The sequence below is a fragment of the Trachinotus anak genome, unplaced genomic scaffold (genome assembly GCF_046630095.1).
Source record: "Trachinotus anak isolate AG129_WGS33_773 ecotype Australia unplaced genomic scaffold, CSIRO_AGI_Tana_v1 ptg000013l, whole genome shotgun sequence".
NCBI lineage: Eukaryota > Metazoa > Chordata > Actinopteri > Carangiformes > Carangidae > Trachinotus > Trachinotus anak.
The window spans coordinates 24,049,632-24,072,280 of NW_027273864.1; the positions used below are offsets into that span (position 1 = coordinate 24,049,632).

Sequence of the window (22,649 nt, forward strand, 5' to 3'; positions counted from 1 at the left end):
GACTCCATCCAGCTGCATCATGGGAAATGTAGGAAATGTAACTTGACCCATACCAGGGATTAAAAGTTAGGATACCTTGGCCTGTGCTGCTTCAATTTCAACCACTGACTTTTATACTTTTGTGAGTCCCTCGACTTTGTGGAAGTGCAATACTAAATTACTGACTTAGCCCTTTAATCGTGATCCTGTCGTTCATGTCATGGGCGATACTGATGCCCGATCCACTTCATGAGGTCTGTATTGGTTAGGGTTAGGTTGTGAAAGCCAGATCCATCTTAGATATGTCTTTTTTAGTCCAAGAGAAAGCATGCTGGTAACAGTTGCAGACCTCTCAGTCTTTCTCTTGTTAAAATGTTCAATGTCAACCGGTGGTAGATTATATCACCTGTTGCTAATTAATGTTAATTCTGAAACAGCTACATTGAAATGTAAATATCTGTGGTTGAATAAATATATGTCTCTCTGGTGAAAAGACACATCATTCTGTAACATCACTCTACGACAGCCAGTGAACTGTGTTTTTGTAGTTTAGCAGAGTGGAGTCTTTTCTACAGGAATGATCAGCTGATCGTCCATTAAGCCCATTAACCTCATAGCTCTGAATCAGGACCTCTGTTATATGGATCCAAAACAAAATCTAATGTAAAATTCATTATGTCTCAGCTTTTTCTCAGTGAATCAGTACAATTAATATCAATCAACAAATTTCATATCTTCTGTTGCTCATTTTTAGGTTGTAGCTACAGGTTGTCAATGTTGTCAGTGTTGATTAAGTTTGACTAAAAACTAGTATGTCCGGCTTCTTGCCCGGCAACAGGTGATCACAGATCTAAATTGAGGCATTGACTTGTGTTGATTTATAACTTTAGTTACTTGCAAATGATGTAAACCTAATGAGATTCAGTTAGGGATTTGTAAGGATTAGGATTTGATAAGTGGATTGTCTGTCAAACACTAACCCTACTAGAGGGGCTGATACTGATCCAGTTTATCAGATTAGTCCATTCCTGCCAACAAATAGAATCTAAATTAACAATACTCATAACTTGTCCTAGTTTCATTTTCTGTATCTGCTCTTGATACCACATACTGCATCTGGCACTGAAAGCCCTTTGTTGGAGCTTGAACTGATAGTGAATTATCCAGCAAAATAAACAAAAGCAAACAAAAAACCTGAAAATGTATTTTGGCTCTCCTGGAAAGTCAGAGACTACTTAAATAAACATTTTTGGCTCTAAGCCCCTAAACAACTCTTCTCGGAGTTGCTCTGTAATCTCTTGCATGCAGCATTGTGCTCACTTAACCTTGCAGTAAGTTGTCGCTTTATTCTGTGAAGCTTGAATAATACAGGTCTGAGAGGGTAATCAAATAGTCACTAAGAAACAGTCAGCAACAGATCTGAATCTCCTGTGGGCTGTTTTGTGCTGTCAGCCGCAGGATTTCCTATAGGCCTCAATAATTTGGAGTTTCAAAAGTTTCTAGATTGTAATTCATCTTATCACCCTGCTGTGTTTTCGCTGAGTGGTGGGTTAGTCATTGAATTGCTGTCCACGTTGGACTGTTGCTTGTAATCCATCATTGCAGAGCAGCCCGCCTCCTTCCCAGCACTCCCAGCAGCAGCACCAGCAGCAGCTCGCTGTCCTAACTCCTCACACAGTGCCATGAATACAGTGTTCTTGTTTCATAACTGGTTTGGCTGTGGTGGGATGGAGAAGGTTAGATACGGGTTTAATGCATGAATTGTTTTGCATTGATGGAAGAAGTTGGTACCTACAGAAAGAATTTCAACATGAGATGATCTAAAAAAAGTTTTTTTTTCATCGCTCTGCATTGACCTGTCAGTCAAATGCAAGGTGATTTACCCCCCTGTGTTTCATGTTCATTCTCTTCAACAGATCGAGAAAATCATGAGCTTGATTGGAGCAGGCTTTGAAACGTCCAAAAACAAACAGCCCACACCGAGCTCAGGTAATGCTTCACAACTTATTCTGTTTACATAAAGAGTTCAGTTTCTGCAAAGTGGATTGATTTTTTTCAGAGATATGACTATGTGGTATGTAATTTATTGGTCGGTTAATACAAAATGACAACAGGGTCTTGGGAGTTGAGTGAGTCTTATTCATTAATAATTTATAGAGCTCTTAATTGCTTTGGTGCTGCATGGAAGATAGTCCCATAGAGTTCATTGGACAGGAATTATATGTCACGTTAGCAGCAACCAAACATTTAACACCCTGTAACTGATTACATTTATGAGCAGCAACAGCTTTTATAAGAGCTGCTATTCAGTATTCAAACACACCTTCGGAAAAGATGGAGAGTAGTTCTGTTGTCCTTATAAGTCACAGAGATTCAAGCTGACATGTGTTTGGCGCTGTTGTTATTTGTTTCACACAAGGTTTCTACTTTATAGAAAATCTAATTCTAAATTGACCTCACTGTCATATTTCCCTCTTTTTCTGAAGTTACTGTATATCTCAGTAGGGCTTGAACTGAGTACGCTTCATCAAGAGTCCTTCAGGCAGTGCAGAGGGAGAAGCCAGCTGGCATCAGCTCAGTTTGTTTAGATAACGCTCCTGAGTTGATACAGTGTAAACCTACCTCCATTAGATACTCTGCCATAAGGAGGTTTCACCATACAGGATTGTGTAAGAGCTTCTCTGGGTCTGCACAGCACTGCTTTTTACAAGTCTCATCAGATTTATTTAGATAAAACTTTCATTAGTGCAGTATGCTTCAATCTGCTGAACACAGCAAGGTGTAGCGCCACCCAAGAACAGAAGCAGTAAAATGTGTGATTGTGATAAAAGGATATTAAGGAAGGATGCTGAAAAGAATTAGGACATTGGAATGAGAAGAATTAGGACTTTAACTGCATCATGTGTCACTGTGTCATCACTTCTTTCTGTCTGAGTGTTTGTCTAGGTTTATGCAGTTAAGTGTTCTTCATGGGAAAAAAATGTATTTGACCGATGCAATCGATTAAACTTAATGCTGAGTATGCAAAATGTTAAGGACATCTACTCATTTAATCAACTCTGTTCTGGATTACGTTTGTTAAATTTTACTTCAGTCATTAAGGGGAAATCTGGGTAGATTGTGTGGGAAAAAAGTTAATTTCTATTGGCATTAATATAACCATGGATATTATTAATAATATAATAATAGTAAATTAAAAGTAAACTTAATTAATATGGCACCTTTTAGAAAGCTGGCTTTCATGGTGGTGTTGATGTATGATGTTAATTGTAACTTGACTTCCAGCACACCCAGCATTCTTAGATTAATTGCTATCCTAACAATTAAGACCTGGGGTTATTTCATATTACATAAGAGAAAATATGTTGTTTGTTTGTTTTTTCTTTCACATATAGGTGTGTGCTATTTATAGACCTTGTTTGAAGAATGGCATGCTGAAAGTGTCCCAGATTCAGCTGAGTCATGCAGTTGCTGCTCTGATTTTAATCGGAGATTGTGCACAAGTAGTTCTGGAGGTTGCGCGGATGCTTCTGTTGCTGTTTTTCGATGTGTATGTGTTAGTAAAGAGGTCATATTTCTTTCTCCATAGTGTACTTAAAGGGAACAAACAGGTACCCTACATCAGCAGGAAAGGGGGAGCGGAGGGGAATTACAAAAAGATGGAAAACTAAATTGCCGCTCTTCATCCAACCTTTATCTTTATATTGTGACAGATCTGGGAAAACCTTATCCTCTGTCCCTGTTCTCTTCCGTCCACCTTTTCCTTGTTTACTGTCTCTCTCATATCAGGAGCCAAGGACAACCAATTCATCTTCAGGAAGCAGGTTTCTGAACATCAGATTTTTGTGGCTACAAAAAACAGCCCTTCAATTTTGTGCCAATTTGCATGCTCAAGGATGAGAATGTTTGTGTTGTGTGCCCATCACGAGTGCCTTGATTGTGTGCTAAGAGAGCACTGAGTAAATGAGCTTAAAAAGAGAGAGGGAGTGGAGAGAGAGCTCAGCTAACAGCACACAGGAGGCATCGGCTCAGTTTGTGTACATGCACACACTGACGTTCAAAGGAAAAGAGTCCGCCTTCAGTTTCCCTGAATTAATTCAGCTTTGCGGCTCATTTTCTCCAGTGCTTGGGCGTGTTGACAAGGAGCTAGTGCTTTTCTCCTGCTCTGATAAAGAGGCACGGCTTTATCTAGGCACAACCTCTACCTCTTCCTCTGTAAATAGGTCTTTCTGGGGGCTCCTCGGAGCCAAGTCTAGACCTAGCAATGCTCCAACAGGACAGAAACCCACTTAGGTTGATTTGACAGCTTGGCCTGTTTAACAGGGGATAAGACAGTGACCCAGTTCCCCCCCACGGAGGAGCATTGGTTACTCAGTCAGTAATTAGGTCTTACTACCGTGGGAGGTGTTACTGTCCCAAATGAATGGAAGTAATTGGAAGGGGTGGCTGGTATTTTTAGTCTTTGTCTGGCTATTGTGGTGTAAGAGCTGAGTTTGGTATGAGGCTCAGGAGGAGAGAGTAAAGAAGGAGGAGAGGGAGTTGTGGGATCTCGTAGTGAATCATAATTAGTCCACTTCAATCCCTCTTACTTCCTAGAGATAAGATGGTAAATTGTATCTTGCCCATATGTTTCATCGCCTCCTCCTCTATTAGTCTTTTTCTGTGTCTTATCTGTCTCGTGCTCATTCTCTCTCACTCCTCATTTCCATCATTCTTCTCCTCAGTTAGAACAAATCTGACAGCAGCTCCTCTTCCTGATAACGAATGATGAGCACTGGTCCTTGTGGATGACTGACGGGTCACGGAGACCTGACCTGGCCTTTTACCTGATCGTTAACACCAGAGCAACAGTGGTGCAGACGGCCAATTACAGAGGAGGTTCAATAAATAGCCCTTCGCTGTGCCTCCCTCTGTTGACACCGCCTCGCCTTGCCCCAACTGCCTTACTAACTGGCTCACTACCCGTTTGGGAACGCGTGAGGTGATTGCAAGCAGCTTGAAAGCCTGCATAATTACCCTCTGTACCCGAACCCAGATAACACCAGTGACGGACGCAGTGAGCAGCCCTGCACGGGTGGGTGCTGTAGTATACCAGTCCTCCTGTAGACTGTGGAAGTTCTTGCAAAGTCAAACGGCGCTGTGCGTGACTCCTTTTACCAGAAACATTTATCTCAGTTTTATACCATCTCACTTGTTTATCCAGGTTTTTCCGGTAAGTAGCCTCTGTCGTGCTCTAAAAATGGTTGATGTGACATGAGCATCTGGAAGTACATAATGGAATTTGCCTCTTTTCTGTCATGCTGTATGACTGGGTGAGATGCAGATGGACTTGAAGTGTGTCTCTTCTCTTCTCTTCTCTTCTCTTCTCTTCTCTTCTCTTCTCTTCTCTTCTCTTCTCTTCTCTTCTCTCTGAGCATGTTAGAGACTTCTGCTGACTTGAATCAATGCTGCCCCCCCTCGTCCTACCATCAAAGTAAGATGTAAATGAATTAAAGCCATCTGCTAATAAGCACGGGCTTCAGGAGGCTCTTTGTTTCAATATCCCATGTTAGCCTAAAAAACTGGCGTATCTCCTGCAGAGCAGCATCACGTCTCCGTCATCCCTTTACATTCTAGTCATTCTTTACAGAAAAGGACTGTGATTTAAGGCTATCAGTGCTTGTTCCTTTCCTCTGATGGTGGTGTCCTTTCTGCACTGCCAAGATCAGGGTGCCTCTGTGCAATTCTAATCATTGCAGTGGTGGTGGTGGTGGTGGTGGTGGGAGGTGATGGTTAATGTAGGGGGGCGACACACACAGACAAGAGCTAGTATGTGTGCATTTATATGAGTAAGAAAGGGGGGCAAGACAGAGGGGGAAAGGGGTAGAGAGACAGACGATGAGGACAGAGACAGAGTGTGTTTGCATCTGTCTGTGTGTTTGAGAGCGAGAGGCATGTTGCGAGATAGAGTGAGAGAGTGCAAGCCAGTGAGAGAGGGAGAGAGAGAGGCAGAGGGAGGGGAATTGATATAGTGGGAGAGTGAGGGAGAGGTTGTTACGTGGAGCAGCACCCCACTTCATCAGGCAGCATACGGCAGCCCTGCAGTGCGATCACACATATGGGAATGGGGCTATGAGATCGAGAGCGAGAGAAAGAAAGCAGAGAGAGACGACAGCAAGGAGGGGGGGAGTTAAAAAGAAGAGCTTGAGGGATTTGCTCAGATGAGAAGGGGGGATGATCACTGAGTCTGTTGGCTGTCGTGGATGTGGGAAGGACGTGGCAGCAGCGGCTGAGGTTGAGGCAGATCTGTGGTCTCCTGTGTAGAAGTAGCCGGTGTCAGGACGTTATGCCCTATGAGCAGTGAGGGGTAACGTGTGTGAGCCGGGAGCAGCTGCTGTGACTGCATCTGCACTGCCTGCATGTCTCAGACAGGCAGGGGATGCAGCAAACCTCTGCCCTGAGCGCAGAGGCTGCTAGCTGTACCCAGCGAGGAGAAGAACCAGGTGGGCTGGGGTGGGAGTGGGGGGGACGCCTGCCTTCAGGAAGGAGCTAGCTTAACCTGCACTGTGGTCCTGCAGTGATCCTCGCTTCAGAGTCAAGAGGCTCACCTGCCGTTTAACGGATCTGAACCTGGATTTACTGCTTTGAGAGATGAGAAGCACGTTCTCTGGCGGAGCCGCACAGCCAGCAGCCTGCTGAAGAGTGTGTGTGAATGCTGGGCAGCACGGGGAGCACTGGCACCACCAAGGACACCGAGCCTTTTTCCACCGGCAGACAGCTTACCTGGAGCTTTATCAAGGAATCTATACTTGGATTTGATAATGAATTGAGGAGTTTGGAATCAGCACACTGTGGAAATCCTAAGCCAACGTTTCTTTTTTGGATGTAGGATTTACAATATGTCTACCTGACTGTACTCTGTGTGGCTCTGGAGTAAGGACGAAAGATGAAATAAGCAAATGTGTATTCCATGATCAAAAATAACACGAGTACCTCAACAGTACTTTAGAATGCTGCTACCTTCATTGTATGAGCCGTGTCCTAGCTCTCAAAGAGGTTGACCAATGAAGCCATGGGACTCAGCCAGAGCTTTACAAGTATGTGGTGAAAACCCTGACAAATTTATTTTGGGGGAACTGAATATTTCTCTGTGTTATACCCTGAGGGAGTAATTTCTGATTTTAGAAAAATGACGGGGATAGTTTTGCAGAGTAAAAAATATGTGGTGTATGAAAATGTCTGATTTAGTGATAAAAAATTTCCATTTTCCCTCAGCCTGAAAATTATCTAGTCTCTTAACTTGTAGTGTTCAGTATTGTTATGTTTTTGGACTAGTTAGGCACTTCTTTTTACATTCGCTCATCTGCTCACTAAAGGAATGTTTAGTGAACCCTGTTTGTTGGAAGATGCCGTAGTGGGTCAGTCCAACATAACTAACAGCACCAAGCTTCAGATGGGCTCCCTCCCCTGCACTACCTCCACCCTCGCCTGACATTTCCAGTCAGTCACTCTAACACCAGTGGGTGTATATTAGCCTAGTCAGTCCCCTGCAGGGCTTGAGCTGGGCCTGCAGCACTTCCTATCCTCCTCCTGTGTTTGAGTTTAGCCGGGCCCCCGCCTGTACCGTGGGAGCCCCTCACCCCCGGCCTGGACCCTGTCTCCCCCCCACCCCGCCTGGTGCTGCTGCACTCGGCTCTGCCTCTGCTGGCCGAGGATGATGTGGCAATGCCATGTGTCGTCCTCTGAGTGCCGCTGCTACCGGCTGAACGGCTTCTCACTGCTGAAGCGCTTCCCTCTCTCGGCAGATGGGGCCTGTGGTAAAGCCCTGGACCAGCCGGTGGGAGAGTGGCTGGAGCACGTGGGGCTGCCGCAGTACGAGAGCAAGTTCCTGCTCAATGGCTTCGACGACCTACGATTCATGGTGAGTCACCTGCAGCACGTCATCTCAGGGGTCGGTTCCACTTCACATCACTCTGCCTCTCCCTCTGTCAACCTTAGCTGCATTTGTCTTTTTATGTCACCACTCTCACTCTTTCTCAGTACCTCCACTCCCTCCTCTCCTTCTCTCCTCCTTCACACTCAACCTGTCCTCTTCCTTCCCCCTTTCCCCGCTCTCCTCCATAACTCTCTTCACCTCTGTGTAGTGCATGACCCCGCTAAGATTTATAGCCCCTCACTGAATCCTCTTAAAGAATATGGGCTGTCACCAATGGTAAGACAAATGACAACCAAAACCTATTAACTTTTTTCCAGCATTCCCAATCATGCCATCTCATTTACTGTACAGTTCCACAGTCACCTCCACCCCCTATACTGAAATCTCTGATTCACAGCCACTGGACTTGACTTCTGTGTAGATAGATTCAGATAACCTGGACAAACAATCCTCAATCTAAACTCACTGTAATCTGTTCTAAATACACTTTGCATGGTTGCTTGCCAAATCTCACTAAATCCGCTCCCCATTATGCTCTGTGCTCTGCTTGTGGTGCTGTGAGACAATCTTGCACAAACTGCACAATGTATGATTACACTGCAGCAGCATGCTCTAATGTTGTATTGATATACTTCATGATTATGGTTTTTAGATTTTAATCACACATGTTGGCATGCAGACATTTATGTTACAGATTATTTCACAACTAAGTGAATTATCGAAACCCACATGATTTGTCGATGTTGATGTAATGGTTGGGAAAAAAAAAAAGATTAGACAGATTAGTGTTTCTGGAAGTCATCAACACAATTTGCATTTTTTAACACCTCCATCAGATTACATATTGATAAATTCATTTAACTGCCGCCCAAAAGGATGTCTACAATCGGACTAAAAGCGTTATCATGTTTTCCAAAAAGAACATTGCAAGGAAACTGTTCTTGCATTCAGCAGTGATTGTAGAAAGCAGCATTACATTTTCAATCCCCTGGTCATGTTTCTCTGAGAAATAACTAGGCGCAAAGGGTAAATGCAGACATTTCTCAGACCACAGAGCTGTGTTAACACTATGGGCTATATGTTGCATCAGTTTGTCACGGCTTAGCTCAGTTAAGTGAGACCAGTATGCTCCGAGGGAAGCTGGTTGTATTTGCAAAGTGTTCCAGTTGAGGAGTGTTTTTTTCTTTTTTTCTGGTAAGACATGAGATCACAACATGATGAGAGCATGTGATCACTCCTACTATGAGGTGCTGTGCAGATAAAATCTGAAGCCTCTGACTTGTCTTTGTGTATAAGGTGACACCACTATAATGTGTATCCATAATATATAGTCATAGTAAATGGACTATAGCAGGGGTGTGCGATATGGTTTAGAGCTAGACTTAAAAAGCATCCAGGCAGATATATCAGTATGTGGTAGCTTATTGCACATATACTCTTATCATGTATATGTAACAGAACATGGCAGTACAGAAGCGCCAAAGATAGTGAACATATCATGTTCACCAGAGAGCAGTAACAAGTTCATTTTTCAACTGTAAAATGTCCCACCCTGTATTTTTCACATTTTCTTACAAGTATATTTTTAGGCATATTATGCCTTTATTTAACAGGGGGCTAGAGAGGTGAAGGGAATGAGTGGAGAAGGAGATGGGAAAGGACACACAACAAGGGCCCCGAGCTAAAACTGGACCGTTGATGTTGCTTCCATAGTAAATGGTGTGTGCCTTAACGACTAAACCACCTGGATGCCTAAGACAAGAAAATATTCACCTCAAGAACTGGTTGGACTATATAATTAATAAAATCTTGTAACAATATATATGTAGTATTATACTGTGATAAAGAAATGGTGAATTTTCTGGAATTTAAATTGAGAAATGATGAAATGAGAATCCTGTTTTTCCACTAAGCTATTTCAGTTTGAATCTTGAAATCTTAACTTGCTGACAGATTGTTATCATCTCATGCTATATGTATTGTTATATTTACCAACACTAGTGTATAGTTATTTGGACACTAGTTATGAAAATAAAAACAAATCAACCTTCTTGCCATTACAAGTGGGTTGGAAGATTCTATGTTGAGCAAGATTTCCGGGCAATAATGTGATGAGGACTATGGGTCATTAGGCATTCTGATGTTCATTTTCATGCCACAACTAATGTGTCTTCTGGACTTGATGCATCAAGGAGATAAATCATTAGCTTCACAAGGCAAATTACCCATGGATATTTACAAGGATGTGGAGGTTGCAAACAAGGGAAAGGTCAGAGTAGTCAGGCAGACATTGTGAATGTTTAATATTGTGCCCTTTTAGATTCTGCCAGACTTGCTTCAGATGTGATCAATCTAACTGAGCTTGAACATCAGAACTTGTTTGTGGGACTCATTGCAAAGAATAGAAGACTGATCCGTAGAGGGCAGTATACTGTGGCTCAGTTTCAATTCAGTATTATGTTTGAATACATTTATGTAATAATACCATTAAAGAATAACACAAGGAAGACCAAAATAGTTAATAGTTATGGTACTAATAGTACTGTAATAGTACTTTGCCATTTCAGGGACTCACTGCATATAAAAACAAGATCAGAGTAACCCAAAGCAGATTTTTTTACCCTCTCCTTATCATTTGTGAGCCCAGAGGAGGATGAAAACCCTCCACTATCTAATTCTGCAGTGGCACGAATCTCAGCATGCAAGCCATACTGTACCTACAAACCACCGCTGTCACAGCTGAAGATCTACAGTGCTGCTTGGAAACTTTCCTTGGGCCCGCCCAGCAGAGCAAGAGAGCAGGCACTCACATGAGTCGGCTAGGCTCTCTGCATGTGATGATTGCTCTGAGATGCAGCTTTTGAGGGATCATAAATTATGAACAGCTGTGTGCCCATTCTCATAATTTTTACACGATGATTATCATTTTGTGCTCCTTTCATGCTGCCAGAAGTGGGGCGCCCGTGGCTGTCATTCTCTTGGCCTTTATGCCCACACATTTCATTTACAGTCAAAATTTCCGCAGGATTTTTTTTTTTTTTTTTTTAGCATAATGCTTTGTTGGTCTGATGCTCTTATGACCAAACTAATGTGGCAATGAGACATATTGTCTAGTGCAAAACATCTTAGAAGTCCCCCATCATGCATTTGCATTGCATCTCTCCTGCATTAATATTGCATCACATTCTGCAGCCTCCTCTTTCTCAAATGTTATAATGTGGTACTGAATATACGTATTGTAACACATAAAATACGTGGGGTTTTTTTTCCCCTTTGCCAGATCACTGTTATACCTACTAACTCTTGATAAAGTAACAAAATTTGATTTTTACTAAACAATTCTTCTGTGGGCCAGAGCAATAGAGCAATTCTAATTCACTGTTGCATTAACTCAGTGCATTTAGTGAGATGAAGGACTTCTACCATGGCTACATCTGCAAGTCGTGTCAGATTAAATCAAACTACCATAGCTCATAAGCTATGTAAGTACTGAACCATACATTTCCGTCACATGTTTCAAATGCAGCATGAAATAATAAGTTTGCAGAGTCTCCTGAGGCATCATCAAACTTCAAACTGTGTTAATAAAAGTAGGGAATCTATTTTGGGCCTCCCTTACATCAGACCCTGCTTCATTTTGACCTTTATTCTAGCGATCAGTGAGTAATCTCCCAACTGCACCCTGATACAGGCCTGTGAATACTGCTGCATTGTGCTGTGAAACCAATCCAGTGAGAGCTGATTGAGTAAAGACTAAAGAACATTTTAACATTCTTGGCCAGGAAGAATCAATCTGCAGCAGTCCACAGGGAAAAACGCTTAGCTCCACATTTTCAAGGTTCTCCTTGTGTCTTTATTCCTGCCTATAAACTGGAATAAGATGACAAAGCAACTGGAGCTGTGCATATGAACAGCTACATGAAACCAACAAGAATCTACTTGTCAGTCAAGATTGCAGGAAGTGGAAAACGATCATTGTTCATTGTCTCTATGTCCTAAATTAAGGAATGGTTACGAACCGTAGTGAAATATTTTTGGTTCTTCTCGGTTTGTTTAGTTTCCCTCAATGAAACACAGCAGCAAAGAGATTGTGTAGTTGCTGCTGCAGTTATGAAAGCTTTGTTCCCTCTGAGTCGCACCAGATCAGATTGATTACTCTTGGCATGCACAATTTATTTGACTTCATTGTCCTCCCACTCTGCTGTTACTGCTTGTGTCAGAGATGTGCATAGTCTGCGTGTGTGTGCATGTTGTGTATCTTATGAGCAAATGTGTGTTGGTAGTTACATTGCAGAATACTTCATGATACTTTTATTTACATATGTTCTCAGAGCTACTTGTCATGTGACAGCATAGTGTCTTTTATATGAAAATATGTGTGTGTGTGTGTGTCATCTGAGAGTGATATCATAGATTGCTGATTTACTTTCTGGTTTTGTACTATTGAATGTCCATATTGTATATTGTGTCTGTGTGTGTGTGTGTGTGTATGTGTGCGCTTGCATGTATGTGATTATTTGTTTGCATGCATGCGTGTTTGAGTATGGCTGTGTGTGGATGTGTTTATTTGTGCTTGTCTCTTGTGTTTGTGCACATGTAGGGAAGTAACGTGATGGAGGACCAGGACCTCAGAGACATCGGGATCACTGACCCAGGACACAGAAAGAAGATCCTCCATGCGGCACGCAGCTTGCCGAAGGTACCTAACCTGATAACTTAACCTCGGCACTGAAGATGGACAGTGACTGACAGTCTCTCTCTCTCTCCCTCTATCTCTCTCTCACTCACTCTCACTCTCTCTCACTCACTCACTCACTCACTCACTCACATATTCATATGCCATGCCAGCAGCTCTGTGAGACTGTACAGCAGTGGTTTGAGCTAAATGCTAACTGTTAAGTCGGTATAATGTTTACCATGTTCACCATATTGGTTTAGGCTGTTAGCATGTTACCATTTGCTACACAGTGCTTTTAGTTTTGCTGGTGTTTGGTGTAAATGAATTAATTGAAAAATGAAGAATTTAACCTGATGATGATCAAAAGTCAGGGAATTACCAAAGTTATAAGAATTTTTCCTTTAGGGACTTTGAATATCTGTACCAAATGTCTGTTTCCAGTCAATCCAGTAGCTGTTAACACATTTAACTCCAAACCAAAACTGTCAACCTGCTGGTGGCACAAGAGGGAAAGTAATGTGATCAACAAAGTCAGCAGGATTCATCCTGTGGGAATCATGAATTTCTGTATCAATATTAATGGGAATACACAGTGGTGAGCATCGCTAAAGACAGCAGTGGCAGCATCCAGCTTTAGTGAGGTAGATTTAGAGCTACAAGAATATATTATGTACATTACTATTGACAGTCCTTTTCTCAGTACAAACAATTACAGTACTTGTTCTCTTACATGTGTATTTCTCTACTCTGCAGGTAAAAGCACTGGGCTGTGATGGCAGCACATCTCTCGCCTCTTGGCTTGACGGCCTCGGCCTGCATGAATATCTGCCCAACTTCCTTTCAAGCGGCTACCGCACCCTGGAGTGTGTTAAGAACCTGTGGGAGCTGGAGATCGTCAATGTAAGAAATCATGGATTACATCATTTATCCAACACATGTTTCATTCTGGGCTCTTTAAGATGATGGGTGAGCATGTTATTGCTTAGTTTCTCATGTTCTGACAAGGACCCATGAATGCTGATGGAATGACGGCTTGTGTCTTACTGGTCCAGTTCTCACAGGCTGGTCTCCTTGTGGATTGTGTTTGTGATTAAGAGGCACTGAAAATGTAATGATGAAATAACCCTCAGTAATGGAAGCATTTGCATAAAACTATAGTAGAAACATTTTCAGAATCACTGAGTAATTAGTAGATACAGAGCAGATAAAATGTAAATGAAAGAGCAATGTGGTGACTGATGACAGGGAAATATATAATTTGGTCTAATCTTTATGGAAGTAGTGTAACATTTTATGATAATTTCTAATTACAAAGGAGGAGTAATTTTATTCAGGTCTAAAAGCTGTGGAGGTTATAGAAAAGTACATGTATCAGTTGGATTAAACATGTGTACAGGAGTTAGTTTGTCTGTGTGTGTGTGTGTGTGTGTGTGTGTGTGTGTGTGTGTGTGTGTGTGTGTGTGTGTGTAGACTACTATACTACAGCTAGATAAATCTGATGATTAAAAGGACAGGAAAGGGGGGAACAAACATTATCCTCTGCTACATTTTTTTTCTCCTGGCTTTCCTTAAATCTTTAATTTCTTGTGAAATACTGGATTGATTATTTTGTCTAGCTTCAGAAGATGATTCATATGAACCAACCTGAGAGGGAAAAATCTGTCTTTGGTTGAACTTTTACAGCCTGTGATGATGGGGTGTAAATAGTCATTGTTCTGCTTATAGGAGTCTCAAGCTAAGATGGTAGGGAGCCACTCGCCCTTTATACTGGGTTTATTTGCATTGTGTAGTGCCAGCAGAATTTGTAGTATAGAGAAAGAAATTTAAACACCATTTTACAGCACAGTATTAACATGTCAGCAATGCTGCCAGTTTCTCTTGAATTTAACAGTTAGCTTCAGTGACAACTACCTGTCATATAGAAAGTAGCATTGTTTAGGCGTTGACAGGGAGCCAGACGATCCAAACAGATGATGTGATACGGATGATAAGATATCGCAGTAGGCAGTGTAGATGAATATGTTTAAGACAATCATAGTTTTCCCCACTTACACCTACATTTGTGATCAACACAAAAACGGCAGAGGCAAAATGGCCCAAACCAGCAACAGCTGCAGTAGCATCAACAGCTGCAGGAAAGCAGCAGCCAAACATACTGTATATGCAGTGTTTGAGGGATGGGGTCCAGCAGACTGTGATGCAGTACAGAAAGATGGGTGTGAGCGCAGGGCACATTACTTTCAGTGTGCAGAGTAGCAGAACTGCCTCTGAGCATCTTGGCAGAACTTACTTTGCCCATTACATTTCCTACATGCTCTTCAGCATCTTTCAGCAAATAGCATCGAGCATCAAGATGATTTACGAGCTGTGAAACATTCCCATACAATCCCAAGGCTTTTTATTACTGTTTAAATGATCTTATTTCACACACTTCCAGTATACTAGTCTCACTGGGAGTTCAGTACATGAGAACAAAAACAGCACCAGAAAACCAGAGCACAAACCAGTTGCCTCTTTTGCCTCTGACTCTCGCTGAATAAATAATTGAAGCCTTCAGACAAAGAACCATATGAGCCTGATATTGAATGTTTTGTACCAGCAACATAATTGCAAATGTAACATTAATCCCCCAACATCCACCTTTACTGGATGAGCATGAATGTTAATAGCCAATTATGCAAATGTACATAATTGAGATTTTTTATTTTGACTACATAGCCAGTTTTCTTCCTCTGAGGATTTCAGCCACACCAGTTGAAATGGATTTTGTAAAAGGTTTAAAGAGACAGATACCATGGATCAAGTGTTGTACATTAAAAACATGTTTAATTAGTGACATATTAAGTGCATCTGTGCCATATATTTATCACTTGCTTATTTACATATTACCTGTTGTCATCCTATAAATCACCAAGTTCTGTGTTATTTAAGCACTATGTCCAAAAATGGATGGTGAATTATAGATTGTCCCTGGATGAAGACAGCGCTGTACTTTAAGCTTACGGCAAAACAGATTGAGGCTGAATTATTGACGAGAGTCATTTCTGTTTGCCTGTGGACGCCTGCCAGTGAGGGGTGCATGCCACCAACTCTGTGTCAGTGTATTTTGGATATATCTCTATTAGCTTAGTCTAGAAAAATTCTAGATGAGATATTGATGTCACAGTGCGCTGAAAAGTCGGCTTCATATTGTATCCTGCTGCTGTCCTCTCTAGGTTATTAAGATTGGTCCCCTGGGCCACAGGAAGAGGATCATTGCCTCTCTAGCAGAGAGACCCTATGAAGAGGCTCCGACTAAGTCCCGTCGTCTGTCCCCGATTATGGTAAGACTGGTGATGAAGAAATTAGTACAGTTCACATCTATTAGGGCCCTCACTGTTAGCTCTTCAATTTCTGTATTGTAAAACAGGCCTTTATAGGTATAACAAATACCTACGTATATTTAATATTTTTTCTAGCCCAATTTTATAAGTTACATTCTAGGCAGCAATGTAACTTATAAAATGTTTTTGAATGTGATCGTGGCAAAAAGCAGCTGAGAAATCCCTAGTACCCTTGATCGTGATCTATGTAAATTCAAATGTCTCATCTAGAGATACAATTAGTTAATTGTTGATTAGTTAATTAGTCAATTAGTTTATATAACTAATCAGCAACTATTTTGGTAATGGAATTACTGTTTTAGTCGCTTTTCAGCAAAAACTTTCTCTGGCTCCAGCTTCTTTTGATGCCTTTCTAGATGCTCATTATGTAGACCAAATGATTAAGTGAGAAGATAATCAGCAGATTAATCGATAATCAAAATAATCAGAACTTTTCTGCTGCTTCTATTTCACCTCCAAAGTGTGGAAGCATACCGTCGGCATTCTTTTGGGTAATAGATTGGGTATGCTCATTAAGTCCAATTAGATAGAAGAGCAGTTCCTCATATGCATAACCCATACCCCATATTTAGTGTCAGTGCCAGCTTTATAGGATATACAATCTTTTTGATTTCAGATGCTTTCAAATATGTCAAGAAAAAAAATGTTAAAGGGCTCAATATTTCAGTAGAGTTCAATGATAACACCCCATTACTTTTCTTATTGAACAACAATTAAAACAGAGCTTAAGGTGGAAGTTAAACAGCGTCACGTGGCAAGCTGAATTTCTAAGCCGACATCATTTTGTGAGAAAATGGATCGTTTTTTCTTTCTGCAGCGGATTTCTAATTTTGGAATGAGATTCTTCAATAACATTATGTTCACAACAGTTAAATACTCAGGGCTGATTTCCCAGGCAGATTAGAGTGGGCTAAAAAGAACGGAGAATCTCCATGGAAGAGGCTCTTTTGTCGAGGATTAAGCTTGGATGTAGATCAGGGAACCCAGCCCATGTAGACAGTTCTGTCATTAATCTGTGCTGTGTCTGTGATGGGTTTGTGCTTTTTTGTGTGACTGTGTGTGTCTGTGTGTGTGTGTGTGTGTGTGTGTGACAGTTCCATGACCTCCTGTCCCAGACCACGTCTCCCCTCAGTCAGATGGACCCCTACACCAGTCGCTCCATGGACATGCTCCTGCCCCTGACTGAGTCGGACCGGAGGCGGAGAGGAGCGGACCAAGACTGTAGTGTATCTCTGCGGTCTTATAGTGAGAGGCCGCGCTCTGTAGTGAGTTCCTCATTTTACTTTTGTCAACATTAGAATAACCTCCTAAATCACTTTCTGTGAGTGACTAGATGAAAAATAGAGGAGGATGCTGTGCAAAGTTAAATGTGTCAGGGTGTCCGATCACATGTTGTTGGACTTACTGAGACGCATATACATAAGCACATATACAGTATATATGTATATATACATTGTATATATACATATATAAAAGAGTATGAACTAAGAATAACTCAGTGATCAAATTTTACCATTTGCTAAAGGTCAAAATACGACACATACACAAACATGCCTGGTTTCTGACTCACTGAGGCCAAAGAGAAAACACAGAGGAGCATATATAAGGGAAATGTTTTACAACTGCACTACCCAGGGTCCATGCTATGTAAAATCAATATTTATTTTTTTCCTAAATGCTTAGTGGACCATTGTCATCAGTATGTTTTACTCTGACAAGTGATTTATGAAAGAGCTGAGCACAGCCTACATTGACCTAACGGCCCAGCGCATGAATATTTATGAGTACAGCAGCAGGACTTATACAAGTGCTGACCAGGCAGACTTCAGTTGCCTTCATACTAATGTACAGCAGTCAGAAGTCTTTTGCCTTACAAGTTTGACTGAGATACAAATTTGTGTTTAGGGTCAGTGTGTTCTCATGTGTGTGACCAGAGGAATCTGCTTCTACATCTATTATCATGCAAACTATACTTTGTTTAATCGCTCTTTATTGTCTGAGGTGAGTGAGATGTGGATGAGATGTAAAGGTGACACTCACACCAACAAAGCAGAGGTTTCCCACAGACTTGGAGAAATGAATTAGTTTCATGTTACAGGTGTTTTGTTTTGTCTTCTGTTTTCACTGCATTCACCAACCAATGATTGTGCATCTCTGCAGGACAGACAGAGTGAGCGACACAAAGAGTCTCGTTTGAACCTCCGGCCACCGAGTCAGTCTGCTACCTACGCCACAGTGTCCGCCTGGCATCACCAGCCTGAGAAACTCATCCTGGACTCCTGCGGGTACGAGGCAACTGTAAGTCTCATTTTACTCTCTTTACATTGCACTTTATACAACGTAGGTGACAGTATTACAGTTTGCCCACTGTTTACCAAGTGCATCATGTTTTGATCTATTTCTCCTAGTACCTAGGATCAATGATAATCAGGGATCTACGAGGGATCGAGTCCACACAAGATGCCTGCGCTAAAATTAGGGTGAATATTACTCTTTTTCTTTTAATTTCATTTGCACTGACTTTTTGAAGGACAACTGAAATCGTTTTATTCATTCTAAATATTAATAAACAGCAGCAAATAAACAATGATAATATCAGACTTGAAATAACAAGGTTACAGAAGAACCTGTCTGTAGAACACAGCTGACAATAATTTTTTATCACAATCATGTTTATTATAATTATTTTTATATTATTATATTTGTTTATTAAATTTTGTATTATATTTAACATGTCCATTCTAGAAATCAAAGGATTCGAGAAAGGGTCCAGTTGTCATACTGTCCATTACCTACAGAGGGGTCAAGTTCATTGATGCAGCCACGAAGGTAATGGGTGTGTGCGTGTGTGTGTGAGTGTATTGATCTGTCCAACCCCAACATTCCCGTTAACTCTTTCAGCCTCCATTAGTGGCTGATTTCCAGTTAGCACTCACTTCCTTCCTTTCTCCTTCAGACCATAGTTGCAGAGCACGAGATCAGAAACATCTCATGCGCTGCCCAAGACCCAGATGACCTCTGCACTTTTGCTTACATTACCAAGGATCTGAAGAGTGGGCACCACTTCTGTCATGTCTTCAGCACTGTGGAAGTGGTGAGTATATTTCTACACTGTTGAAAACACAAAAAAACATTAGTGTGAACAAGCACCTTGTCTTGTGTCTTTTGCTTTATGTAATACAAATATAATTTACTGTTAACAACCACTGGATCATATTGGGTAAACAAAGCATCCTTTGTGCACTGCCAGGAATCCCGCAGTTAAAACTGCAATCAGCTTCCGATGGACATCGTTTTCTTGATTCGTTCATCAGATGGCTAACTGAAGTGCCTCTCCCACTGTGCATGGTATTTCCATGTCGAGGAAAAGATTATGTTCTAATTCTCAGCCTCTGTAAAGGTTGATGACAATCTTTCATCTTTGACATATGGATCACCGTGAAGCCAACTGTAACAGCACCATCAGTCTTCACAAGGCTAAAGCATACATTTTAAGCCTCGCTTATTTGTGTTTAGTAACAACTGTAGCAACTGTGTTGTGCAAAAGTAGCTTTTGCTTTTCTCTGAAAATGTGTTTGATTTTCAATGAAGAGCCAGAGGATAATTTAAAAAGTAATTTTCCTAACAATATGAAGAACAAAGCTTTTGTGTGCTCTGCAATGTCATAACAAACATTTACAAGCCAAAAGAAAATTATGGTAATTCTAAATATTGAAGTATAAAATATTGAGTCTGAGGTCATTAGAAAATTATAAATACAGTAGATTCTGATTGTATGAGCTACTTGGTTAAATTGTTCTTCACCACTAAAACCAAATGTTGAGTCACCTTTGTAAATACAGACTCTACCTGGGGATTCAATTAGGAATCCAAGCAGTTTGTCATGGCCACAGAGGACCCATATACTGTGTCTCTAAAGGTTAATGTGAATTCAGTAATAATCTGTTGTAAAACTGCAGGGCGCTTTACTTTATATTCAGTGTCTACTGACTTAAAGACACTTCAAACTATTTCTTTCATTCACACAGACGCAGACCTACGAGATCATCCTAACACTGGGACAGGCATTTGAGGTGGCCTATCAGATGGCGATCCAGTCCAGGGCAAGACAGTATGTGCCCCCATCATCTCTAGGCTCAGAGGTCATAGAGACCAAAAGCAGCCGTCCTGTATCCCAGTCGTGGAGCAGCATGCGCAGATCAGCAGTGAGTACCACCCTACAAACCTAAAAAAAACAACAACAACAAAGTGAAAGTGTGTATCTGTGAGTGTGTTGAAGTGTTGAATTTGCTCTGCTTGTTAAAAGGACAGAGGGAGAGCAGAAACATGGCGCTGTGCAATCATAATACAGAAAAGGTACACAGACCTCGTGACCGACTTTTTTGCCGCTGCTGAATGCCCAATGGGCCACCTACAGAGGAAGATTTTCTGTGTGTGTGGTAGAAAGTGATGAGTCATTACTTTGCTACCAATTTCATCTCTCCCAAGCCCCAGCTCTGTGAGTCACTCGGGTCAAAGGAGATTTTCTTTTTGTGCATATGGGAAACATGATGAATGAATAGCTTTATTTGTTGCTTACAGACGGGTGTGTGATTTCCTCTGGGATTTTTCTCAGAGCTCAGCCCTGCTGGTTGGACCCATCCGCTGCTTCCTCACCACTGAATGAGTGTGATGCGTAAATGTTCACGTATACCCTGAGCTACGCATTGATGCATCGACCTCTCAGGCTGCATATAATGAGCATTCAGTGATCACTGTCACCTGAGTGAGCTGCACAGCCGAGAGCACGCGCACTGCTGGAACACATGCGTATGCAGAGTCACAAATCACTTTGTTTTACTACCTGCCTGTAAGGATAATATATGGAGTAATCACAGGGCTGCATAATGAATGTGGCTGGTTGTTAAAGTTGTAGAAGACAGACTCCTGCTGCAATTTGTTTTGATGCTTTCTATTGCTTTGTGAATGCTACCAAATCTACTTTGTTAAAACAGAAACATGCAGTTTCTTAAAATTTTCCCCAAGGAGCAACTGACTGTTTGCTAAGCCCCGCCCCCTCACTTAAAGTAACTACAGCTGTCAAACTTTGCATTCTTGCTGTTTTCTGAATAAATGCAGTTTACAGTGATGACGATGGCAGATTTCCTACCAAAGATCCTTAGTCATTTTTGAAGCAAAGGGTCCTTGATTTCAGGCAGAAGTAGTCAGACTTCCCATTTGGAGCCACTGACAAAACAGTCCGTTTTGTCGACTGAAAAAGCAGATCTGATCAGTCGTAACTCACTAGCTAACTGGCTAACTAGTTAACATTACCCAAGTGAGTTTGTTTGATAATCCAAATCCAAAGGTCTTGGTGCTCTACATACATAATATTGTGCTAAAAGACTGAGCGTAAAGCTAACATGCCCCAGGCAAAAAGTCGGCATGGAAGAAACAGTATTGTTCTTTAATGCAGTGTAAAGCTAATTAAGCCTAGCATTATAAGTAGGATGAGTGTTTTATTCTAATGTAACCCTGTTTGACTGCTTACTTTACACACTTGTTTTTATTTTCTCACAATGTTTTTAACATGACAAGAGGGAAAGGTTGCTATGATGAGGACTAACCTGGGTTTGCTGCAGCGTCCTGCATCAGTCAGATAAACAGTAGAGCCAATGTTAGCCTGCTCTCTGCAGCATCCAGAATGGGCTTCCACACAGTGCTGAAATGTTGTGTGGTGGATGAGCTAGTTGTGAGCAGTGTTTTAAAAATGGAATCCGTAACCTCATAAAGCAGTAACCTAATGCTGTGGTTGTCGGCCTCAGAAGTGTTGCTGGGTTGCTGATACTGTAGGTTGTAAGCAAGTTAGCTGGACATGCTAATGATTGCAGCTTCTGTTAGAGTAGATAAACGCTGTTGAATCCATTTCTCACACTTTTGCTATTGTGTTTTTGAAAAGCCAAAAAAGGCTGCACCCTGCAAATCTCCAGCCCTGTTAGAGCCACATGCAGATCACTTCAAAGCTTGACAGGCCTGCCCTGCCAAGTTACAGTTGCTAAGCTATAATTGGACAATCACTGTTTGGGGGCGGGGTTTAGCAAAGGCTAATTACAAGAACACAAGAAGTCGAATCATTTTTCTGAATAATTTTCCTTCTGTAACAGGTGATGAAAAGCTCCTTCTGTTGCCACTGGACATCTTCATTGTCCATTCAGTGCATTTGAATGCTCTGATCCTAATTTCTCTCGTTTTTTTTAACATGTCTTTGTTCTTGTCTTCTTGGTCCTCCTGCTTCCCAGGGTGCCCCTCTGCTCGAATGCCGCTGCTGTCACTGTCACACGTGTACTACCCACCGTCCTTCCTTCCTCCCGTTGCACTCTGTTAGCCCTGGAGTCCAGGTCCTTCTCTTTCCTTTCCTCTATTCAACCCTTAATCATCACACATCTGCTTACACACCACCCCCTCCCCTCTTTCTTTTTCTTGTTGTTGGGGTGCTGCAGTGCACTTTGTCTCTTTGTTTGGTGGTTCTTAATATTTCAACCATAAGCGTTTTCCTCATCCCTTTACTTTCCCATCTTTCATCTTCATCTTACATTTATAAAGTTTAAGATGCAGCTAGTTCTGTGGTTAAGCACATCCAGGAAAGGGAGGGTTTCTTGATGTGATAGACCTTCTCTATATGACGACTGTTGGCTCAACTGAGCCAGTGAGCTGT

At 41.6% G+C, this 22,649-nt stretch overlaps 1 protein-coding gene across 6 annotated transcripts in view; it reads left to right on the plus strand.

Annotated features, from left to right (window-relative positions):
* The window catches only part of anks1ab (ankyrin repeat and sterile alpha motif domain containing 1Ab), a 40,964-nt gene that overhangs the window by 13,588 nt on the left and 4,727 nt on the right, over positions 1-22,649 (plus strand). For 3 of the 6 annotated variants that reach the window (XR_011693318.1, XM_071495180.1, XM_071495181.1), the window contains 12 exons: positions 1,896-1,968; positions 7,764-7,879; positions 12,495-12,593; positions 13,326-13,472; positions 15,788-15,895; positions 17,050-17,220; positions 18,116-18,253; positions 18,364-18,435; positions 18,701-18,784; positions 18,912-19,049; positions 19,984-20,160; positions 22,234-22,332. Coding sequence is in view for 3 of the 6 variants with exons in the window: in XM_071495180.1 (XP_071351281.1) it covers positions 1,896-1,968; positions 7,764-7,879; positions 12,495-12,593; positions 13,326-13,472; positions 15,788-15,895; positions 17,050-17,220; positions 18,116-18,253; positions 18,364-18,435; positions 18,701-18,784; positions 18,912-19,049; positions 19,984-20,160; positions 22,234-22,332 (1,422 nt within the window). In the remaining 3 variants the exon portion in view is untranslated. Of the gene's footprint in view, positions 1-1,895; positions 1,969-5,962; positions 7,056-7,763; positions 7,880-12,494; positions 12,594-13,325; positions 13,473-15,787; positions 15,896-17,049; positions 17,221-18,115; positions 18,254-18,363; positions 18,436-18,700; positions 18,785-18,911; positions 19,050-19,983; positions 20,161-22,233; positions 22,333-22,649 lie in introns of those variants that run through there. The other 3 variants (XR_011693319.1, XM_071495182.1, XR_011693320.1) reach the window with 2 other exon arrangements.